The sequence below is a fragment of the Diabrotica undecimpunctata genome, chromosome 4, assembly GCF_040954645.1.
Source record: "Diabrotica undecimpunctata isolate CICGRU chromosome 4, icDiaUnde3, whole genome shotgun sequence".
NCBI classification, from domain to species: domain Eukaryota; kingdom Metazoa; phylum Arthropoda; class Insecta; order Coleoptera; family Chrysomelidae; genus Diabrotica; species Diabrotica undecimpunctata.
Window position 1 is genome coordinate 17,329,054 of NC_092806.1, and position 20,792 is coordinate 17,349,845.

Sequence of the window (20,792 nt, forward strand, 5' to 3'; positions counted from 1 at the left end):
CCTTTTTGATACTTGCCTTTGAATGGAAGTCGTTTCCTCTAAATGACAACTTAGACGGCTCGATGGAATCGGCACGGCTTTTAGACGTGTTCAACAAAAGGTTCAACAGAAGTTTCTGTGTTATCGTTATCAAAATTCTAGGTACACCACATTGAAAAAATATTATGCTAAATATCACAACTTTTAACAACTTGTTCACTCAAAGACTATTTTTGAACTGGTTGTTTTCCATGTACGACGTACACTATATTTTACGACATTGTAACGTTCCAACGAACATTCATTGGACGTCAATCTATGACGTGCCAACGAATATTCATTGGGTGCCAATTTGTAACCCTTCGAGGCTCAATTTGTAACATCGCAACGTTGAGCTGCTGTTGTCAACTTGTAACCGCAAACCTTAGTTTGCTGCTACAACCCGACTAACATCACTAACAACGTTGGGGCGACAAATCGTTTCCCGTTGGAACCAATTTTTAACGTCATAACCCCTAATGTATCAATTGCAAAATTGCTACATTAGACGTTATACGAAACACTCCCTGGCTAGCTCACTCAGGACGTGAATATGGCCTACTCTGGAGCAACACAGGCAAACAAGTAAAAAGAAGAAACAATACACAGTTAAATTAACACATGTTTATTACAATATTAAAAAAAATGACAGAAAAATACATGTTTAAATATGATATTGAATTTAAATAAAAATTATTCGACTTCTTGCTACAGTGTTACATTATAGTAAAGAAACATGTTTGTCACCAAATCCTAGGTTTTATCGTGGTCTTTTCTGCTATGGTTGTTAGCAAGCCATGTTGTTAGCTGTGGATTTTCTTGCCCCGGAGTCAACTCTCCTATCGGAATGATAGTGCCATTCTCAGGCCGGTTGGTCTTCTGGATGTTAATAGAATTTGACCCGCACCTGAGAAATGTACCCCGGAGGTTGACTAAAATGAAGAAAAACACACCTTGCTTCAGAAAATGGTGAAACCAAAATGAGAGACCTTGCTTGGGGGATGAATAGGTGACCAATCAAATTTAACAAAATTTTATCATTATTCACCCAAGCAAGTCGAGAAACAATTCTTATTTATGTATTTATCAAAAGCAAATAAGTAAAAGTAAGGATATATAATATTTTAAAGCAAATGGTAATTACTTTTTACAACTGAAATATTCTAATATTAATTAAAAAGCGGATTTGGTAAAAATGACAAGATATATTTATTGAAAAGCTAGATAATTTAGAATTTAGAAACATTTCTATATAGAAATGGTAGTTTGTCAAAAGTTAATTATTATTAAAATCAAAAGATATTATTAAGGATTTAAAATTAATATTTAAAACTATAAAAATATTCGTAAAACTTTTACATACTATATTAAAGAAACTATATATTTCTTATCGCTAGTTTTTTATATAAAATAAAAAACATAAGAAATATCCACAAAAATATGTACTTACTTACATACCATAATCATAAATAATGATCTTAGAATTTTCAAAGTTAAAATTATAAAAAGATTTTTATACAACAGGTAGAATCAGGAAACCGATAAAATATATTATACTCTTACCTCCTAATCAGGAGACGACACAACAATTGAATATTGTACTTTTACAGAAGTCATGAAGAAAATCGACATTTTTAGAAATAGAAGCCATTATATCGACTTTTGTATCGAACGGGAAGGAGGAAATGTCAACAAAAAGGAGTCTTTGACAAACAGTTAACCAACAATGCAATGACAATGTCACTAGCATTAAACTAAACAGAGAATAAAGATGGCACCTCTCGTTCCAAAGTAACAGAAATAGAGATGAAAATAAAATTCATTCTTTAGAAACTTGAGTAAAAGATAAAAATGATGATTATTAAATAAATATGAAAAGTAGATACTGAAATATATATATAAAGAAGATAGATTTGGACGCCAACTGGTTTTTATACCAAATACCAGTAAAAATGAAAAGAGAATAATGAATCAATTAAGTAACGACACAATTCTGATACAATCTATATCTGAGAAAATATATAGAAAAATAAGAGATACAATGAAGGATATAGAAGAATATGAATTATGACAGAAGATATGGAAATTGGAGAATAGAATTAACGAAATATATTAACATAAGAAAGAAAGCAGGCAATGTAGCAATTATAACGCTACAACATACAAAAGTTTACATTCTTGGAACTTTAAGAATTTGAAGAATTATTTAATTAGGATTCATAAGTTGGTACTGATAGCTTACAAATTTTTAACAATAAAATATTTATAAGGGAAATTATTTGTATTACCTCACCGTCCTTTTTAAGATGCTGTTAGGATAATAAATGCTTACAAATGCTTACAATGCTTAAATATTTACAAACCTCCTATACCTAACCCCTTTTAAAAGCAAACTGCTCATTTCCTTAATGCCCAAATGATGTCTCTAAAGCGATTATGTTCTGCATATATTACTAACGCGTATAATTAATTTACTTTTTGTACAGTTTGATCTAATTTTTAGAGTAATACTTTTAATTCCATAATTTCTCCATTACACTTTTATTTCCCGTCAAGATTTTATTGCAGTAATTGCCAATTAAGCGTCCTAATTTTTAAAAACGGAATTCATTTTTAACTTAACTTTAAAATTGGTTAATTAGTGAACTTTAACGATATTTTTATTATTTTAGGGTTGACGTACAAGCCAACGATGGCAGCACAATGCTCCCCATTCTTGGCGGACCTTACAAAAAGCAAGACCTTCTGTTATTCACCACCTTTACCACTCTTTTTTCTTCTCTATACAATTTAGTGACTCTTTATTCGTTGTTAAGATTTTGCAGAAATGCTTCTTACAATGTGCACAAGCTAATGGTTTCCCGGGTAACAACAGCAGTGATGACATTTTTTGATACAAATTATTTAGGCAATGTGGTAAATAGGTTTTCGTATGATTTGAATATTTTAGACGAGAGGTTACCTACGATGTTTCTGCATCTTTTTAGGGTAAGTCATGCATTTAACGTTAATTTACAGATATACGATTCTACTTGTTTTGCTCTATGGTTTATGGTTTTATTTCTAACTATCAATATCAACTTAATATTATTACGTAAATTTTATTTAAAAATAAATTTTGATTGAAATGATTAATAAAACATTAAAAAACAAAATAATAAAACTGATAATTAACTCTGTTAAAATGTTATAAATTGTCGCTATTTGAATTGGCTGTAAATCATAAAAACGAATTGCAATATTTCCTGTTAGAAAACAATATTGACATAATTCTAATTTCAGAGACACATTTAACCACATGCACCACACCCTGATTATTATTCGAAAAGGAATAAAACACTGTCTCCTTGGTAACATAAAAGTGCCACACCTGCAAGTAGCAAGTATTATTATAAAAAATTGGCTTGGACCAATATCAATATCTGCAGCATATCTTCCACCAAACTATCAGCCAAATAAAGAATCATTTGCTAATTATTTTAGCTCACTAGATAATAGATTTTGTGCCGGTGCTGACCATTATATAAAACATGTAAGTTGGGACCCTTCACCAGCTGGAGGTAGAATTATTTTTCAAATGATACAGAAACTACAGCTCAAACACTTATCTAGTTTACACACCTACTGACTGGCCCAGTAAACTTCCTGACTGTCTTTATTTCTTTGTAAACAAAGTCTTTGGAAAACGGTACCTAAATATTGTACCTTATTATGAAATTGATTCAAACTATACCTTCAGTATTCTTTACTATACTTCTCCAAGAAGCTGCCTGGAATGCCACTCCAGAATGTAAAGCTGTACAGAATAAAGGAAACTGTCTCATCAATATTAGAAATCAAAGAAAGGAGGTAACTAAGGAGGATATGGCAAAACACAAGGCTGTAGCAAGATAAAATAAACTACAATCGAGCCCCAAGACAGCTAAAACATACAATAGTACAGCATAAAAAATCCTACTTTGATAATTACCTCCTAAATTTAAGATCAACAGCAGATATCGATTATACACTTTGGAAGGCTACCAGGAAATTAAAACAAGTCAGAAAATACATCCCAGTATTAAGAAACTTAGATGACTCATAGGCGAGAACAGATCATGAAAAAGCAAAGACATTTGAAAAATATCTTAACTAACCCTTTGTTAGAGCTGAAGAAGATAAAGCTATTTACAAAAGTCTATCAACAATCCAACAGCTAGATGAGCAAATTAAACTAGTTACAAAAAAGAAGTAAAAGTGCCATTAAATATAGATTAAAAACAATAAAAACTCCAGGTTATGACCTTATAACAGTAACAATCTTAAAAGAGTTAGAAGCAAAAGAAATAGTTATGATAACATTATTACCTCACTAAGGCTTAAAATTGTTCTAATTCAATAGAAAATTGCTGATATAATAATGATCCATAAACCTGGTAAACCACCTCACGAACATACCTTTTATTATCCTTATAGTTTTTACCGGTAATTGTTAAACTTTTGAGAAGCTAATAGCGACAAGACTTCAAAACTATGAAGATAATAACGGAAAAGAATCTTTTCCCGGATCATCAGTTTGGTTTCAGAGGAAAGCATTCAAGAACAGAATAAGTACATAGAGTCGTTGATACAGTGAATTAAACTTCTGAGGAAAAAATATTGCTCGGCACTCTTTCTTGACGTAAGTCAGGCTTTTGATAAAGTCTGGCATGAAGGGTTGCTCTTCAAAATAAAATTGAATGCTCCAGAGTCAATGTTTACTTTACTGAAATCATATTTAAAAGGAAGATACTACTATGTTAATGGTATTAAAGACGCCATGCAATCGTCGATGTCAAATACTCACTAGGGTTTCTAAAAGAAAAGTTCCATTCCCTCCAGCTAAACTTCTACACAACACTGGACACGAACTTCCTCATGAGTAGTTTGATATTGTAGAATAATTTCTCATCAAATATCGCAGCTAACAACTGCAAGTCAAAAATTCTGATTAAGAGCCGTTTCAAATATGCCTAGTAATCCCTTGAAGTGTCTCCTTCGACTTGATTGGCCTTCTTTACCAACAAATCTTCATCATATCGTCCATATCACACATGCCAACTTCTGAACTACAGCTTTTTAGCAATCCACCTCTACATCTCCACAAGCATTTGTCATCACGTTTACCACACCCCCTTGCTCCGAAAAAGGAGCACCCCTTCCTTGAAGAGGCAATAGCCTAAACAAGGTTAAAACATTGAATCGTAAGACCACCTGTCACTCGAGACTTAAGTAGTAGGCAGATTGAGGCCTCAGCGCCAGTTCTTGTTTTTATACAGAACAAGATACTCGTAAGTGAGGGAAGTAGGCAAATTGAGACCTTTAACTCGAACGGAACCATACCTTTTTTGATAGTGGTTCCAAAGTGGGTGCCGAAACGTCGAGTTTTGGATTTTCAACACGGTTCTTTTCCGAGAAGTAATTTTCATATTGTATGTTTTGATAGACATTTCTTTAGTTGGACATAAATAATCAATGTTTATAAATGTGGTACACACGAATTCATGTTCTTTTTATAAATTACTGATAGTAATGTGACGAAATTACTACGTTTTACAAATTTCTATGACGAAGTTTAAATTTTTACAACTATATTTGTTTACTTTTTCCCAGTGTACTTCTTATCAATATGAATCGCCAATTTACTGTAAAAATAGGTTCCAAACTTAAAATAATATTGTATACCATTGGTTTCTGTGTATATATAACATTTTGTCAAACTACATATGCAGAAACTATATAGAACTAATTTGCTAACATGATTAATTAAATTACTACCAAGAAACCGCGAGATTAATTAATGCAAACTTGGAGTAAGTAATTCAACTAAGATTCTAACGCTATTGTTATTCTATATTCTAGCATACAATAAGATATTTTGAATAAACATCAACTAAACCAAAACAGACGTTTGTACATGGAGATGGTCAAAGAACTCAAACACGCAACTAAATCTAACTACTAACAGAACAAAATGATATATTAAAACACTTTAATACTAAAACTAAATACTTTTTTATCTGATTATAGTTTCTAATCTTTAACAGGATTATTATAAAAAGAATCACTTGACCAATATAAATTTTTGTCTGGTAAAGGGTGCAGTCCTATTAAAATAAAAACACATCAGCAATGCCCTTATTTCTTCTTGGCTAGTGTTTTTGTAATTTTTGCTGTCTTTTTGTACAGCATGTAAATTCGTTTAATATTTATCCCGGTAAGGTGAAGAATCTCCTGAAGTAGGTGGCATTAAAAGTGACTTTGAAATTAAAGATCATCTTTCGGAAGCAAGTGAAGAGGATGATCAGCAAGTAGTATTGAGTGATAATGAAGAAGAATGTGTAGCTACAAGTTCCCAGACTTCAGAGTGTGTAATTTTTGAAACTAAGGATGGAGTTAACTGGAAGAATCAAGCGCAACCGACAGGACGTATGCGATCCTGCGACATAATAAAAAGCAAAGTAATGTTAGCAACTGGTCAAAGTATAGATGATCCTGTTGATTCCTTTTGTTTGTTTGTGGACGAAAAAATTGTGAACGAAAAGACGAAGTGTACAAATAAAGAAGCCGAAAATGTCCTGAGGATATAAAACTGGAAATATTGCGCTTCTACACAGCTATATGCCTTTATTGGACTACTACTAACTGCAGGGCACCTGAGTGCCAAGATCCATAATGTAGATATTCTTTAGAGTAAGTTTTATGGTCCTACTATATTTAAAGCAACCATGGGGTTAAAACGATTCAAAAATTTGCTAAGATTTATTCGATTTGACGATAAGGGCACTAGGTCTGAACGAAGGAACGGCAAATTAGCAGCAATACGCGATGTGTGGAATGAAGTCAACTAAAACTTTCAGAAGTACTATTTACCAGGAAAAAATATAACGGTAGATGAGCAACTTGTTCCGTATCGAAGTAGGGGTCTTTTCAAGCAGTATATGACTTTAAAGTCAGATAAGTATGGCATGAAAATATGGTGGGCCTGTGACTCGGAAACATATTACCCTTTAGGTGAAATACCATATATAGGAAAAAACGGAAATACAGTAGTCAAAGGTCTTTCATCTCAAGAGGAATGTGACTTGCGATAACTATTTTACTAATCTTACTCTTTCAATTGAATCTTCTGCTATACGACTTGTTGTTTTTACAGATGTTCGCTAATCTATCTGGTCCCATTCGGTTTACATGTTCGTTCCAGTTTTTTTTCTTGTTTTTATCCACCTGTTAATATTTTGAATTTTGCATTGTTCGAGTATACTTCTGTTGGTTTGTTTGTCTTTTAATGATAATATATGCCCGCTATCTATCTTAATACTTTCATTTCGATAATGTTGATTTGTTGTTTCGTCTTTCTTGTATCGGTCCTTGTCTCCGCTGCATATGTTAGGATTGGTCTTACTGTTGTCTTGTATACTTTCATTTTGCTTTCCATTGTCAGATATTTGTTTCTCCATATGGTTTCTCGGAGGCAACCACTTACTCTTGCCGCTTTTGATGCTTGCCTTGTTGTCCCTGTTCTTATATCCCTGTCACTAGTGATCTCTACTCCTAGGTAATTAAATTTCATTACTTGTTCTACAATTTTGCCGTCTATTTATATTTTGATCTACGCGACTCTTTACTGATCACTATTCATTTAGTTTTTTCTACTGATATTCTCATATTAAGTTTGTTTGCTGTGATATTGAAGGCGTGGAGCTGCCTTTGTAGGTTATCTTCGTTATCAGCAATTAGCACTGCATTATCGGCATAGCATAGTATCGTGATTTTATGCACTCCCATGTGGTATCCGTACCGTTTTCTTACTTCGTGAAGTATTTGATTCATCACCATATTGAATAACAATGGGCTGAGCGAGTCTCCTTGGCGAATTCCTTCTTTTAGTTCTATGCATTCTGTTTCCCCTGTTGGCATTATAACTCTGGTCTTGTTGTTCTTGTTAATTTCATTAATTGACCTTATTATCTGATGGTCTATTTGTTCAGCTTGTAATAAATTTAAGATGTCATTTTGCTTCACCCTGTCAAAAGCACTTTTTAAATCTACAAAGCACATGTATGCTGGTTTTCCATATTCAATAGACTTCTCTATTATTTGTCTGATAATAAAAATTGCGTCTATTGTGCTGCGGTTCTTTCGGAAGCCTTGTTGTTCATCTGCCATGTTCGCTTTTTCCTCGATTTTATCTTTTATGACTGCTGTTAACAATTTTAATGTACTATTCATTAGACTAATGCCTCTATAATTTTCAGGATTTCTCGAGTCTCCCTTTTTAAGTATCGGTAGCAGGAGACTTTCCCTCCATTCCGCTGGTACTACTCCGGTATTTATTATATCGACGAATAATTTTAGGAGCCATTTGCGTAGTGTTGTTCCTCCATATTTTAGCAGTTCATTGTTTATCTTATCAGGACCAGGTGCTTTTCTGTTTTTTAATTTTTTTATTCATTCTTGTAGCTCTTCTTCTGATATTAGTACTCTATCGTAAGTTTCGTTAATGATTATTTCTCTGTTCTCTTCTTCCCCTTCTCCATATAATTTCGTTTATTACTTACAAATAAATATTTTTTTACAACAGTTTTCTTGCATTTCATTATTTTGTGCAAATCCTTCAGGTAGATCATCCCCTGGAGATACTACGCATACTACAGTAGCACCTGTTGTTTAATCTAGACAATTTTAATTTAACTTTAATAAAAAATCTAAAAAGAATATAACAAATATATGGGTAAATATGAATAGTACATTCAAGAACAGTGGTGGGCCCAACGATCCCGAGTTGCCCTGTTCCATAAGTAAAATGTGTTACCCGGATAAGGGTTAAAACAATTATCGGTGACATCACATCTTCTAAGGTAATTTGGGTAAAAGTAATTTTTTTCAAAAAAGGTTGAAAAATAAAAATAAAAATAGACCGGTCAGAGCTTTAACTCTGAAAATAATTAAGTCATGAGATAATAGAACGTTTCCACACTTTATGAACACACTGTATTATATATTTATTTATATATAATTATATTTATACTATAACTGTTATACAATTTAAGAATTAAAAAATAATACTAAATTATTGCTGTATAAGCTGTTTTCAGCATATCTTGCTTCAAGTCTACGCATGCTTTTTTACTTTCAAAAAGCATTTGACAAGGTGCAACATCAGAAATTATTTCAGATACTGAAAGAATCTAGTATTAATGACAAAGATTTACGCCTAATTAAAAATTTATACTTACAGCAAAGGGCAACTGTACGAGTAGACAATGAAACCTCACAAAAATTCACGATAAAACGGGGAGTACGTCAGGGCTGCATTTTATCACCGACTTGTTCAATGCTTACTCGGAAATGCTGTTCAGGGAAGCTATTGATGGTTTAAAAGAAGGTATAACAATCAATGGTGAAATCATAAACAATTTAAGATATGCGGACGATATGGTTTTGATTGCTGATAATGCGGAGGATCTACAAACATTAATAGACCGTGTAGTGGCCATTAATAGACCGGTGATAGATACGGCATGAAATTAAACTGTAAGAAGACCAAAACTCTTGTAGTAAATAAAACCGACGTAATTCAGCACCAATTCACAGCTAATAATAAACCCTTAAAAATTTTCGACAAAATTACATACCTTGAATACAGCCTAAATAAAGAATGGGACCACTCACAGGAAATAAGATGTCGTATACAAAAGGCGAGAGCTGTCTTCAATCACCTCAGGAAGATTTTCTGTAATATGCACCTAAACATTGATATAAAAACACGAGTCTTGAGATGTTATGTATTTTCTACACTTTTATATGGAGTCGAAGCCTGGACCTTGACGGAGGCAACATCCAAACGATTAGAAGCCTTCGAAATGTGATGTTACTGCCGCATGCTCAGAATTTGCCATATCCATCGTGTTACAAAAAACACCGTGATCCAACAAATCAGAAAGATGACGTTCTTAGGGTATGTGATGCGCAATGATAAGTATCAACTAGTTTTACAAGGCAAGATAGAAGGCAATGGATGGCAAAGGAATGACTACCATACATCTATTTAGAGCAGCTGTCAACAAAGTTGTATGGACCAACGTGATTGCCAACATCCACAGAGGATAGGCACTAAAAGAAGAAGAGCTTTGATGATAATATGTCAGGTTTTAAATATAAGTAATTATTTAATAGAATTAAGAAAAATATTAACTATCCTAATTACAAAATACGATTGAAATGAGAAAAGAAAAAAGAAAAAAGATTACATAAACCTCTCAGACACTTTTCGCAATCACAGAAACAAATTATCTCAGTACCTTGTTTTTACTACAATATTTTTATTTACTAATCCGATAGACAACTAAACCAATTAGAAACTAAAGTAAGGAATTTTTCGAAGGACTGGATAAATCTGAAAATCTGTCGAGTGTAAAAAGAAAATTCCTGTAGCTACTTACCTTTAATGAGATTTTTTAATTGCTCTCACTATCGTTAGACTTACTTCCACCGTCGTAACGGTTGTTTCTGATTTCAGGAAGAGTATAAGAAGTAATAACGTTTTTAAGTGGGACGCGAAAAGGAATTCAGTTCATCTTAATTCAAAACGGTTAATAGCCAAAAACAATGGCTTTTCTAAGCTAACGAATATACGAACAAATTTATTATTACGAGAATGCGACATAGTGTTTTTATAAAGACTTGCGTCAGCTTCCTAGTTCACTAAAATAAGTTAATTTTCTCTGAAAACATAAAAATCTTCAATTGTATTTTTAGGTTAATTGGAAAATGTAAATATGTTTGGAAAAGTGTTCAAGACTTATTTAAATATTTTATTTTTATTATTCAGAATATGACCTTATTTAGTTTTAAATCTTTTATTTAATTATAATATTATTATATGGTTTTAGTTCCACATCTTTTAAATTCTCGCACTTAAATTGGTTAATTTATTATTGTCAAGTGGTTTATGCACTAAAGAAAAAGCGACACTATATTACTCAGGAAATAACCTACCCTATCATTATAACGGAGTTGGATTTCTAGTTAATACAGCCTCAAACAAATCAGTAAGGAACTTATTGGCATACTCAGATATGGCAGCACTACTACAAGTCCAAGCTGATCCTGTTAACCTTAACATTATACAAATCTATGCACCAACTTTGGACAAGCCTAAAAATGAAGTAAAACGATTGTATAGAGAGATTAAGGAGTTATTGAAACTTATTAACAAGAACCAGACACTTATAATCATGGGAGATTTCAATGCTAAGGTAGGGCAGGACGTGTTGAAGATGTCGTGGGTGACTTTGGTTTAGGAGATCGAAACAAGATATGCTAATCCAGTTCTGTTAAGAAGAAAAATTAGTCATTGCGAATACCTGGTACAAACTGCCACCTCGGAGACTCTACACCTGGCAGTCTCCACAACATACGCATGACAACATCGTAAGAAATCAAATTGATTTTTTATTGATTAATCAGAGATACAGAAATGGATTGCAAGGAGTAAAAACTTACCCTGGAACAGATATCAGATCTGATCACAATCCCGTAGTAGGAAAATTGAAAATTAGGCTTAAGAAAATTAAAAAAAAAATCCATAAAGAAAATTGATATAAACAGCTTAAAACAACCTAACGTTAAACTAAAAGTCACAGAAAAATTAAATGAGGCACTAGCGGATATCACGCCAAATCTAAACAACCGACCAGAATAGAAATCAAATGGAATTGTATTAAAAAAGCTATCGTAATCACCACCAAGTCTTTTATCGCTTCCCAAAAGCACAAAAAGAAGAATTGGAAGACAGACGAAATATTATCAATGATGGACGACCGCAGATCATTTAAAAACAAAGACCGAACCAAACATCAGCAAATTCACCGACAAATACGAAAAAGTATCGCAAAGCTAAAGAATAGTGGCTGCTAGACAGGTGTGCAGAAATGGAGGAATTGGAAGAAAAAAAAACACTTTAACATACATAAACTCGTTAAAGAAGTGACAAATTATACAAACCCTTACAGTTTTAACAGTATTGTAAAGGACAATAAATTAATTACTGATCTCAAGGATCTACTTTAACATTGGAAAAATTACACACAGCAACTATACTCAGACAATACTAGAAGAATTTCTGAAAGTGAATGTAAAAGTAAACCCTCCCCCAAATATTAAAGTCAGAAGTTGTAAAGGCAATTAGAGCAAATAGAAAAAAGCACCAGGCCCAGACGACATATACATAGAGGTTCTAACAATGTTGAGTGAAGACAATATAGACGCCTTGGTAGATCTTTTTATTGACATTTATGACACAGAATTGGAAATCAAAATACTTTAATAGAAATTATTTGAAATTACGATGGCGCTGTTATAAAAACAGCGAATAGAAGTTTTGATGATCTTATGTTACGGATATCGTAAAAGAAATATGGCGGAACCATGCGATATCTTTAATGAAAACTATTCTGATTGAGTACCAATAAGTAAAGCGACGGTAAGCAAAATGTTGCATAAATTTAATAATATTGGCAATGTTAGAGATAAGCTCAAAAGTGGCAGACCAACTGTTTCCAACGACAATTACTTAAATGTATTTCTTAAAATTGAAGAAAATTCTCATTTTTAGCGGAATCTGTAGTCTAAGAAAGTATCCGAAGAAAGTGATTGTTTTTGAAAGCTAACGATCAAAAGTAAAAGATTATAGCGCAATACAATTGTGTAGCATGTAAATGGATTCAGAAATAGGAGGCACTAATAAAATACTGTCACTCTTTTTCCCTCGGGAATTTCTAGCATACTTATTATTATTTTGAATGGTTTTCGGAAACTCTGCATCTAATTCATTTAAAATTTAAAACCAGAAACATATTATTTTGTTATTAATATATAATGGGTTTAACCCCAACTGTGAATATTCAATATTAAAAATTAACCACAATAATTACCAATTGCGGTTAGCTCTCATTATACATATATTAGTTACATAAATATGTCTGTCATGAATTTTATCAAACAAATCTAATTTAACATGAATTTAATATTTACTGTACTTTGTGGATAATATGGTAATATATTATATAATAGTAAACGAAATATGAAAAAGGACAAATCAAAGATACGAGAGTATACTCTTGTGAATTTACATTGTACATTTTTTCTGTTTTCTTTATAAAATTACAATTCAATCGTGATTATTAATACTGTGTTCTACCTCCTTATTCGATTTGGCATTGAATTGATAAAATTCTGGATTGGAAAAAGGAGGAGGAGATTCTGAGGAAAAGCTTCCCAATCTTCCATGAGGGCCAACCGAAGCTGCTCACGATTTATTGGAGCAGGTATTCTGTTTCTTACCCTTCGTTTGAGTTGGTCCCAAATATGTTCAATCGGGTTCAAATCTGGACTTTTGAGCCGGTCAGTTCATTTTTGGCACATCTACAGTTTTCAGATATTGCGTTACCATCCTGGCTACGTGTGGCCGTGCGTTGTCTTGCATAAAAATAAAGTTTTCGCCGAAAAACCCAGCAAGGTATTACATGCTCGTCTAAAATTTCGGTAATGTATCGGTGTGAATTCAACGCTCCTCTATCAATAAATACTAGATCAGTACGGCCCTCGAATGAAATGCCTTCCCAAAACATTACCGAACCTCCTCCAAAAGCACCACGTACTCGTCGAACACAAACAGCATATCGTTCCCCACGTCTTCTGTATGTTTTATTGCGACCATCTGAGCCATAAAGAATCATCCTGGACTCATCACTAAACAAAACATTTTTCCAATCTTCTATCGTCCAATGCTCGTGATCTCTAGCAAACTGTACTCGGCGTTGTCGTTGTGCTGCTGTTAACAAAGGTCCTGTTGCTGGACAGCGAGCCCTTAGACCAAATTCACTTATGGTAGAAGTGCTTGTAGAGTAGAAGTCCACCTGTGAGCATTTTAAAAATGGTTTTGGATGGATCTAGCCGTAAAGAACCGATTTTTCAAAGAAGTGCGTTGTAAAGAAGGGTCTTCTTTATCCGTCGTGATTCTTCTCGGGCCTGATCCTAGTCGTCGTTCGTGAGATGCAGTCTGTACGAATCGTTGGTAAATTTTTTGGACCATACAACGACTGACTCCAAGCAGTCTGGTCACTTCTCGTTGACTCATTCCATTATTAATCAAAGTAACAATTTGAACAGATCTAACAAATCTCTCAGCCATAGTTTTAAATTTAAAAATTGCACAAGTTTACTCTTCGAACAACTGTACACTAGTGAAAGGTTTTTATAAAACAAAATAGCCATATTCCAAGAAAACTAAGGTACAAACAACACGTGCATTATCCGAGGTCATAAAACTGATATCAATTCTGCAAACTTTTTACCCTTAACACATTGCCTGCCACGTCACCCAAAATTGACTGACAGAAATTTTTTGCTGTAGGCCATATCGGTCATATATGAGTGACAACGTTGTTTCACTGGGGGCCACAGGCAATATTTAATAAATTTCGTGGGAGGCCACAGCAAAAAAAGAAGAGATAGTGAAAGGTTTTTATATCTAGATTATCATGTTTTCAGCAAAAAATTATTGCATGATAAAAAAAATTAGTTTCGTTTATTTAAAATCGTCACCCAATTGTGACTGACGTGGCCTGCCCGAAAACTTATTTTGGTAGAGGCATTGCAAAGAAAAAGAAGATGCAAATACGAAGGTTCAGAGAACAACTGGTTGGTTTAGCAAATGTTAGACATAGAGCCAAGAGAAAACCTATAAAAACAAACAGGACATTGACCAAAGACAAAAAAATTCGTCGTATTTGCAAGCCTTGTTACAGATATTCGATTGGTTCTCTAGGAAGATCGTAAGCCAGAAAAAAAGTGAACAAAGTAATGACTAATTGCTGTGGTTGTCCTGATCAACCTTATATGTGCATGGACTGCTTTAAAAATATTCATACGTAATAAATTTTCATTATTTTTTCTTGGAGCGCCACCAATGTTTTAATGAGGTATCACTGGACGCCACAACAACAAAATTGCATATAAAAATCCATATACCCTTACGTAATTTTCAGTGATAGAAGGGTATTCAAAAGCTATCGTGTCAGTCATATATGACTAACATGGTCCCACCGTAAAAATTTCCGTCAGTCATATCTGTCTGACATGACCTGCAAGAATTGAACAACTTTTTTGGTGTGGTGGGTGCCCCATGAAACTTTTTGAGAAAGGCGTGTGGCAGGCAATATGTTAATTGAGCTGTCGGCACCGTTTGTCGGTGCCTAAAAGACGATAAAGTGTTTCTGAATTGTGGGAATTTAGTTACAATAGAAAACATTGTATAAACTTAAAGTTATTGAAAAATTCTTACAAAATTCTAGGTGGTCAAAATATGTATATGTATATATATATATATATATATATATATATATATATATATATATATATATATATATATATATATATATATATATATATATATATATATTTCCGCGGTGAGGTAAATGAAAATTACTACGTTCTCGGGAAGATCCGCGTTGAGAGTTAGTAAGACAGATTTGCCCACTAGAATTAAATCAAAAATTATAAATCTAGATGAAATTTTCTGCAAAATAAAACTAAAACCAGAGTAAAATAAAAATCTTAATACCGCACATCCTTTAAACGAATGAAATAAAAAAAGCGTTTGTATAAATTTACATATCTTGTCTTTTAACTGTGCGTTCTTTTTCAGGCCGCATTTTACTGCTTAGGTATCCTGGTACTCATAGCAACAGTTAATTGGGTCTTCCTCTTTCCTTCAATAATTTTTATCAGCCTCGTTGTGACGTTAAGAATTCTATATATCAACACGGGCCGTAATTTAAAAAGACTAGAAGCTGCAAGTAAGCGTAATAAGCAGACTCTGGATTTTTAAGGGAATGCGGCAGGCGGCAGGGTAGAACTCACACAAAATAGCCTATTACCCTCCTCTAGGTTAATATTAGTATGTGGTTGTTGCGAATGTTAGTTCATATATTAACATTAATTTTTCCTAAATGAAACAGAAATCAAATTCTAGAAAATAGAACTTGTGGATTCAAACTAAATTATACAAGGTGACAATTTGTAAACTATCCTACAATAATTTATTCACACCCTTAAATAATATGAAAAATCGCACTCAGCTAAATTTTTTCTTAAGGAATAAACTTTAATTGAATATTTTTAGCCCTTTAGATTTAAACTTCTAGTAATAATAAACGCTACCATTAAATTTTTAAATAAGGAATGGAGTAAAGTAGTACAGTAAGGTCTCTTTTTATGCTGATTTTTATGCGATTTTAAAGTTGTGCGGTTTATATTTCATCCAAAAATTTCTCTTATTAACTATTATAATTAAATATTAACTATTCACATCCAGATGTCAGTAAAGTGAGCCTTTGAAATTCGAGAATTGAAAGCTATAGGGGAGAGGCTGATACAGTGGCCACCTTTCGAGTAAATTCAAGATAACTTTAATATAAATCATAATATATTAATGAGTATCAACTCAAATAACGTCAAAGCACTTGGTAAATTGAAAATGTACTCTGTAATCCCCAAAAAATACAGGTTATGCAGGAGTAACTAATTTTGTTTTTTCAAAAATCTTCTTCTCTTATATTTTTATTTATAATATTTATAAAAGAAGAAAAGTAATACTCTTTAACAAATATTATAAGATGATAAATCCGCTTTAAAAGTAAACAAATTTGCTGTTTGTTGTGTTACTTCACTTTTTGGTTGGGTTAGAATGAGTTCAACATCTTCTTTTGTAATTGTGGTAGAATCTGTAACTGTAGGAAATGAAATCTGTATTCCGTGACTCCTTAGAAATTGTTCTTCTTGATGTATGTTTGGCATGTCTGCTACGGTTGAAGCCATTAAATTATCGTCATTAAAAATGTTATCATCGAATGAAAATACCCCAGTAGCTTTAAAAGCTGATACTACATTTTTTGGACAAAAAGCAAGTGGATAAGCGTCGCTCAAAATCTCTGCCATGTCGTAAATTGTTATCCTCTTTCCAGGATTTTTCAATAACCAATTTTGACAACCATATGAGTAATATTTCTTCAGAGGACTAAATACAGCTTTATCTAGTGGCTGAAAGCGATGACTAGTATGTGGCGGCAAAGTCAACAAGATTATATTATTTTCTTGGTACAGCCCACCCCTGGGAGCCTGGAGGTGCGTTTTTAGCTATATATTCTTTAAAAAATCCCTGGGTAACATTAAAAATGGCGGAATTGAATTATCTATAGCGTTTATTGCATTGCACATGGTTACCAAAGTGCCTGTTTCATTTGAAACTATATGACCTACTTGTTTCTGTCCCTTTTTGGCTATTACTTTTCCTGTATCTTATACAGTTATTAGTGCTGTTTCGTCAACATTCTATACCAGACTAGGTGTTAATGCATATTTTTTATAAATCTTCTTAAAATTACTTAAAAAATTTGCAACGACTGATAAATCGCTTTTCTTATATTTTCATCTATAGTTTTTCCAATACCGGGATTTTTTGGTATTTTCCGTAGCATATTACTATTTGAAACAAAATTATTTTTAATGTTTTTTACAGAAAGAACAATGACCACTGCTTTTTACAAACGTATGTAGGAACAGCGGCCACCACTTTTTTTGTCAAAAGTAGTGGACACTGTTCCTGCATAAGTGTGTGACCACTGTACCAAAAGCTCATTGTTTTGGAGGCATAACCTAAAATCTACTACTTTGAAAATAGATCATAATAAATACTATACTGTATACCACAAAACATACAGAACATTTAATATGTATATTATTATTAGTTGAAAAGATGTTTAAACTTACCTGCTATTTCTATACAACATACCTCTCAACAGGTTCCTAAACAAAATGGTTCTGGAAACGATGGTGCAGGGGTTAAGGGAAGTAAGTGACTACTGTGATTAAAATTGTTAGCGTTTGTACTAGATGGTACTGGAATGTATCTATCAAATAACAACAAAACTTAGCGGTGCTTCGTTTTATAATCAGTTGTTTAAAATTTTGCTGTTTCCAAGTTGCAGTATGATAAGCAGCACGGTTTTCGGATTTAAACGTTTTAAGTGAGTGTCATAAAGTTTTATTTTTCATTAGAAGAGGTTTTTGCCATCTCAATATCGTTAGTCCAAATTTTCATCATACTCAAGGGATGTATTTTTGGAAAGAACAAAAAGTTGTTAAAACAGTCAGAGCCACCAACTTCCACTTCGCAAGCTGGTTAAGAGTTTTCAGGTACCAAAGGATAACTAACTAGGTTAATAAAAAGAAATGCACTTCCTATCAAGATTCCGGAAAATAGTGTTACATCAGATGAAGTAGCAGCAACAATATTTCCACAGGAGCTAGCAAAAAGTATTGAAGATGGGGACTATTGTGCCGATCAAGTATTTAACGCTAATGAAACGAGAGTGTATGAGAAAAAAATGCTTAACCGTACTTACATTGCGAAGGATGAAAAAATTGCAAGTGGACTTAAAGCAAGTAAAGACCGAGTAGCATTACTACTTTGTAGCAATGCGTCAGGATAATGGATGTGAAACCGCTCTTAATAAATAAATCTCTGTGACCACGTGCTTTAAAAGGCAAAGATTTAAAATAACTGCCAGTGCGTTGGATAGCTAATAAGAAGGCCTGAAGTTTTTTTGTTTGTATGAATTTTTTTATTGTATCATTTATTAAGTTGAGATCCTTGCTGTGCTGCAGTGATCTCAGTTTGGGAACCAAGATGCGGATAGTGAGGTGCTACGTTCTTCCAGTGTTACTATATGGAGTTGAAGCCTGGACACTGACGCAAGCCACTGAAAAACGAATCGAAGCCTTCGAGATGTGGATATACAGAAGGATACTAAAAATATCTTATGTGGACCATGTCACCAACGTTGAGGTCCTACAGCGCATGACAAAAGAAAAAGAAGTGCTTAATTTAATTAAACAACGTAAGCTTGAGTACCTCGGCCACGTGATGCGGAACGAAGAAAAATATCGAATTCTTCAACTTGTTATGCAGGGTAAAGTATTTGGCAGAAGAGGACCGGGACGCCGTCGTATCTCGTGGTTGAAAAATCTCCGACAATGGTTTGGGATGACCTCAGCGGAGCTGTTTCGCAGAGCAGTTAACAAAACCATGATAGCCTTGATGATCGCCAACATCCGGACCGGATAAGGCACTGAAGAAGAAGAAGAATGAATTTTTTTCAGATATTCAATGTAATTTATCATGCAAACAAAACTTTTTTAATGCGATTTATTTATATATGCTTTTCTGTAGAACGTATCCACCGCATAAAATGAGACCTTATTGTATATCATTTTAAAGGGTGTTTAATTTTCTCTTTAATGATAATTTTTGTTCAATAACAATCAAATATTAATAATTTTTTTAATATAATAATAATATTAATAAGTAATTTAATAATACAATCGATGGTAAATAGGTTTCGTTTATTAAATATTGCTCTTATAAAGCTTATATTTCTTCTGGCAATAAAAAATTTATTTGTTGCTACTCTGAAAGTTTCGCGATGGATGTTGTAAACCAGGTTCTTTAGCCAGGATATTCGTCTTATGCCGACGTTTTTGTTACCCTGAACTTTTCCTTGTACAATCTATTTCAATAATTGAGGGGTTCGGGTGTAAAATCTGGTATGTGACAAAAAATTATTTTAAATAAAATCAAGTTTAGGTTTCGCAAAATTATTTTAAATAAATCTATTCTTTTAACTTTAAATGAATCAAACAATAGTAACTTATTACAATTATTACAAATTAATGCACAAAGATGGTTTCAATATTTTTTTAACATGATAATTTTGAAGATTTTTTGTAGACATAATATACTGACCACATTTTACACTAAGCTGGTAGCACATGTAGGAATAAAAGTAGACCTCAAAAATTAGTAGGCACATATCTATAAACGTTTGTTAAAAATAATATTATCTGCTAGAAGGAATTGTAATAAGAACGCGAAATCTTCTTCTGGTTTCAAATCTTTGTAAAACGCGTAATATGCTTGAGGGATCCATTGAAAACAAGAAAATTTATGCTCAATTTTTGCCATAATCGTATTTATTTATTAAATTCTCTCTAAACCGAGCTTTGAAAAAAGTAGTTTGGCCTCCATTTTTCAATGAAACAGGTGTAACTGGACCAGTTAGGTGTAACTGGAGAAGTCTCGGAAGCATACAAAATTGATTGATTTTCTGTAGAAAATTCCATTCTTACTGCATTTCTGATACTAAATAATGTTGCAGTTGGCTGTTGAAAATATTTACGCAATCTATTGATCTTGTGCCATTCTATAAACCAGGAATGCTGGTTTCTTCTGTGCCTTCTTCAGAACTTCCATGATAACTGACTTCTATACCATGGCAAAGTCTCTATCAGACGGTAACATAGTGTGTCCCACGATAGGAAAACAAGTTCTTCACTTGTTTATAGTGCCCCAAGGTTACCAAACCTGAGCCAAACAGCAGTTAGATTCCAGTTTTTGTTTTGCCCCCGTAATTGTCAGAGATAACAGCAACCTAGTAAGCGTCGACATTAAAAGAAGAATTTACCTGGCGAACAGAGCCTACTTTGGACTAAAGCAGCTCTTAACATCACACATAATTAGCAGAAAAACCAAGATACTAATATATGAAACTCTTATTAAACCTGTCCTGACATCCCCGTCAGAGACATGGACTATGGTAAAAAAGGACGAAGAACTGTTAGGCCGCTTTGAA

At 33.1% G+C, this 20,792-nt stretch overlaps 1 protein-coding gene across 2 annotated transcripts in view; it reads left to right on the forward strand.

Annotated features, from left to right (window-relative positions):
- Window positions 1-20,792, forward strand: part of LOC140439249 (probable multidrug resistance-associated protein lethal(2)03659) — a 173,437-nt gene that overhangs the window by 138,590 nt on the left and 14,055 nt on the right. For both annotated transcript variants that reach the window (XM_072529048.1, XM_072529049.1), the window contains exons 9-10: window positions 2,691-3,006; window positions 15,749-15,899. In XM_072529048.1, the coding sequence (XP_072385149.1) occupies window positions 2,691-3,006; window positions 15,749-15,899 (467 nt within the window). The remainder of the gene's footprint in view (window positions 1-2,690; window positions 3,007-15,748; window positions 15,900-20,792) is intronic.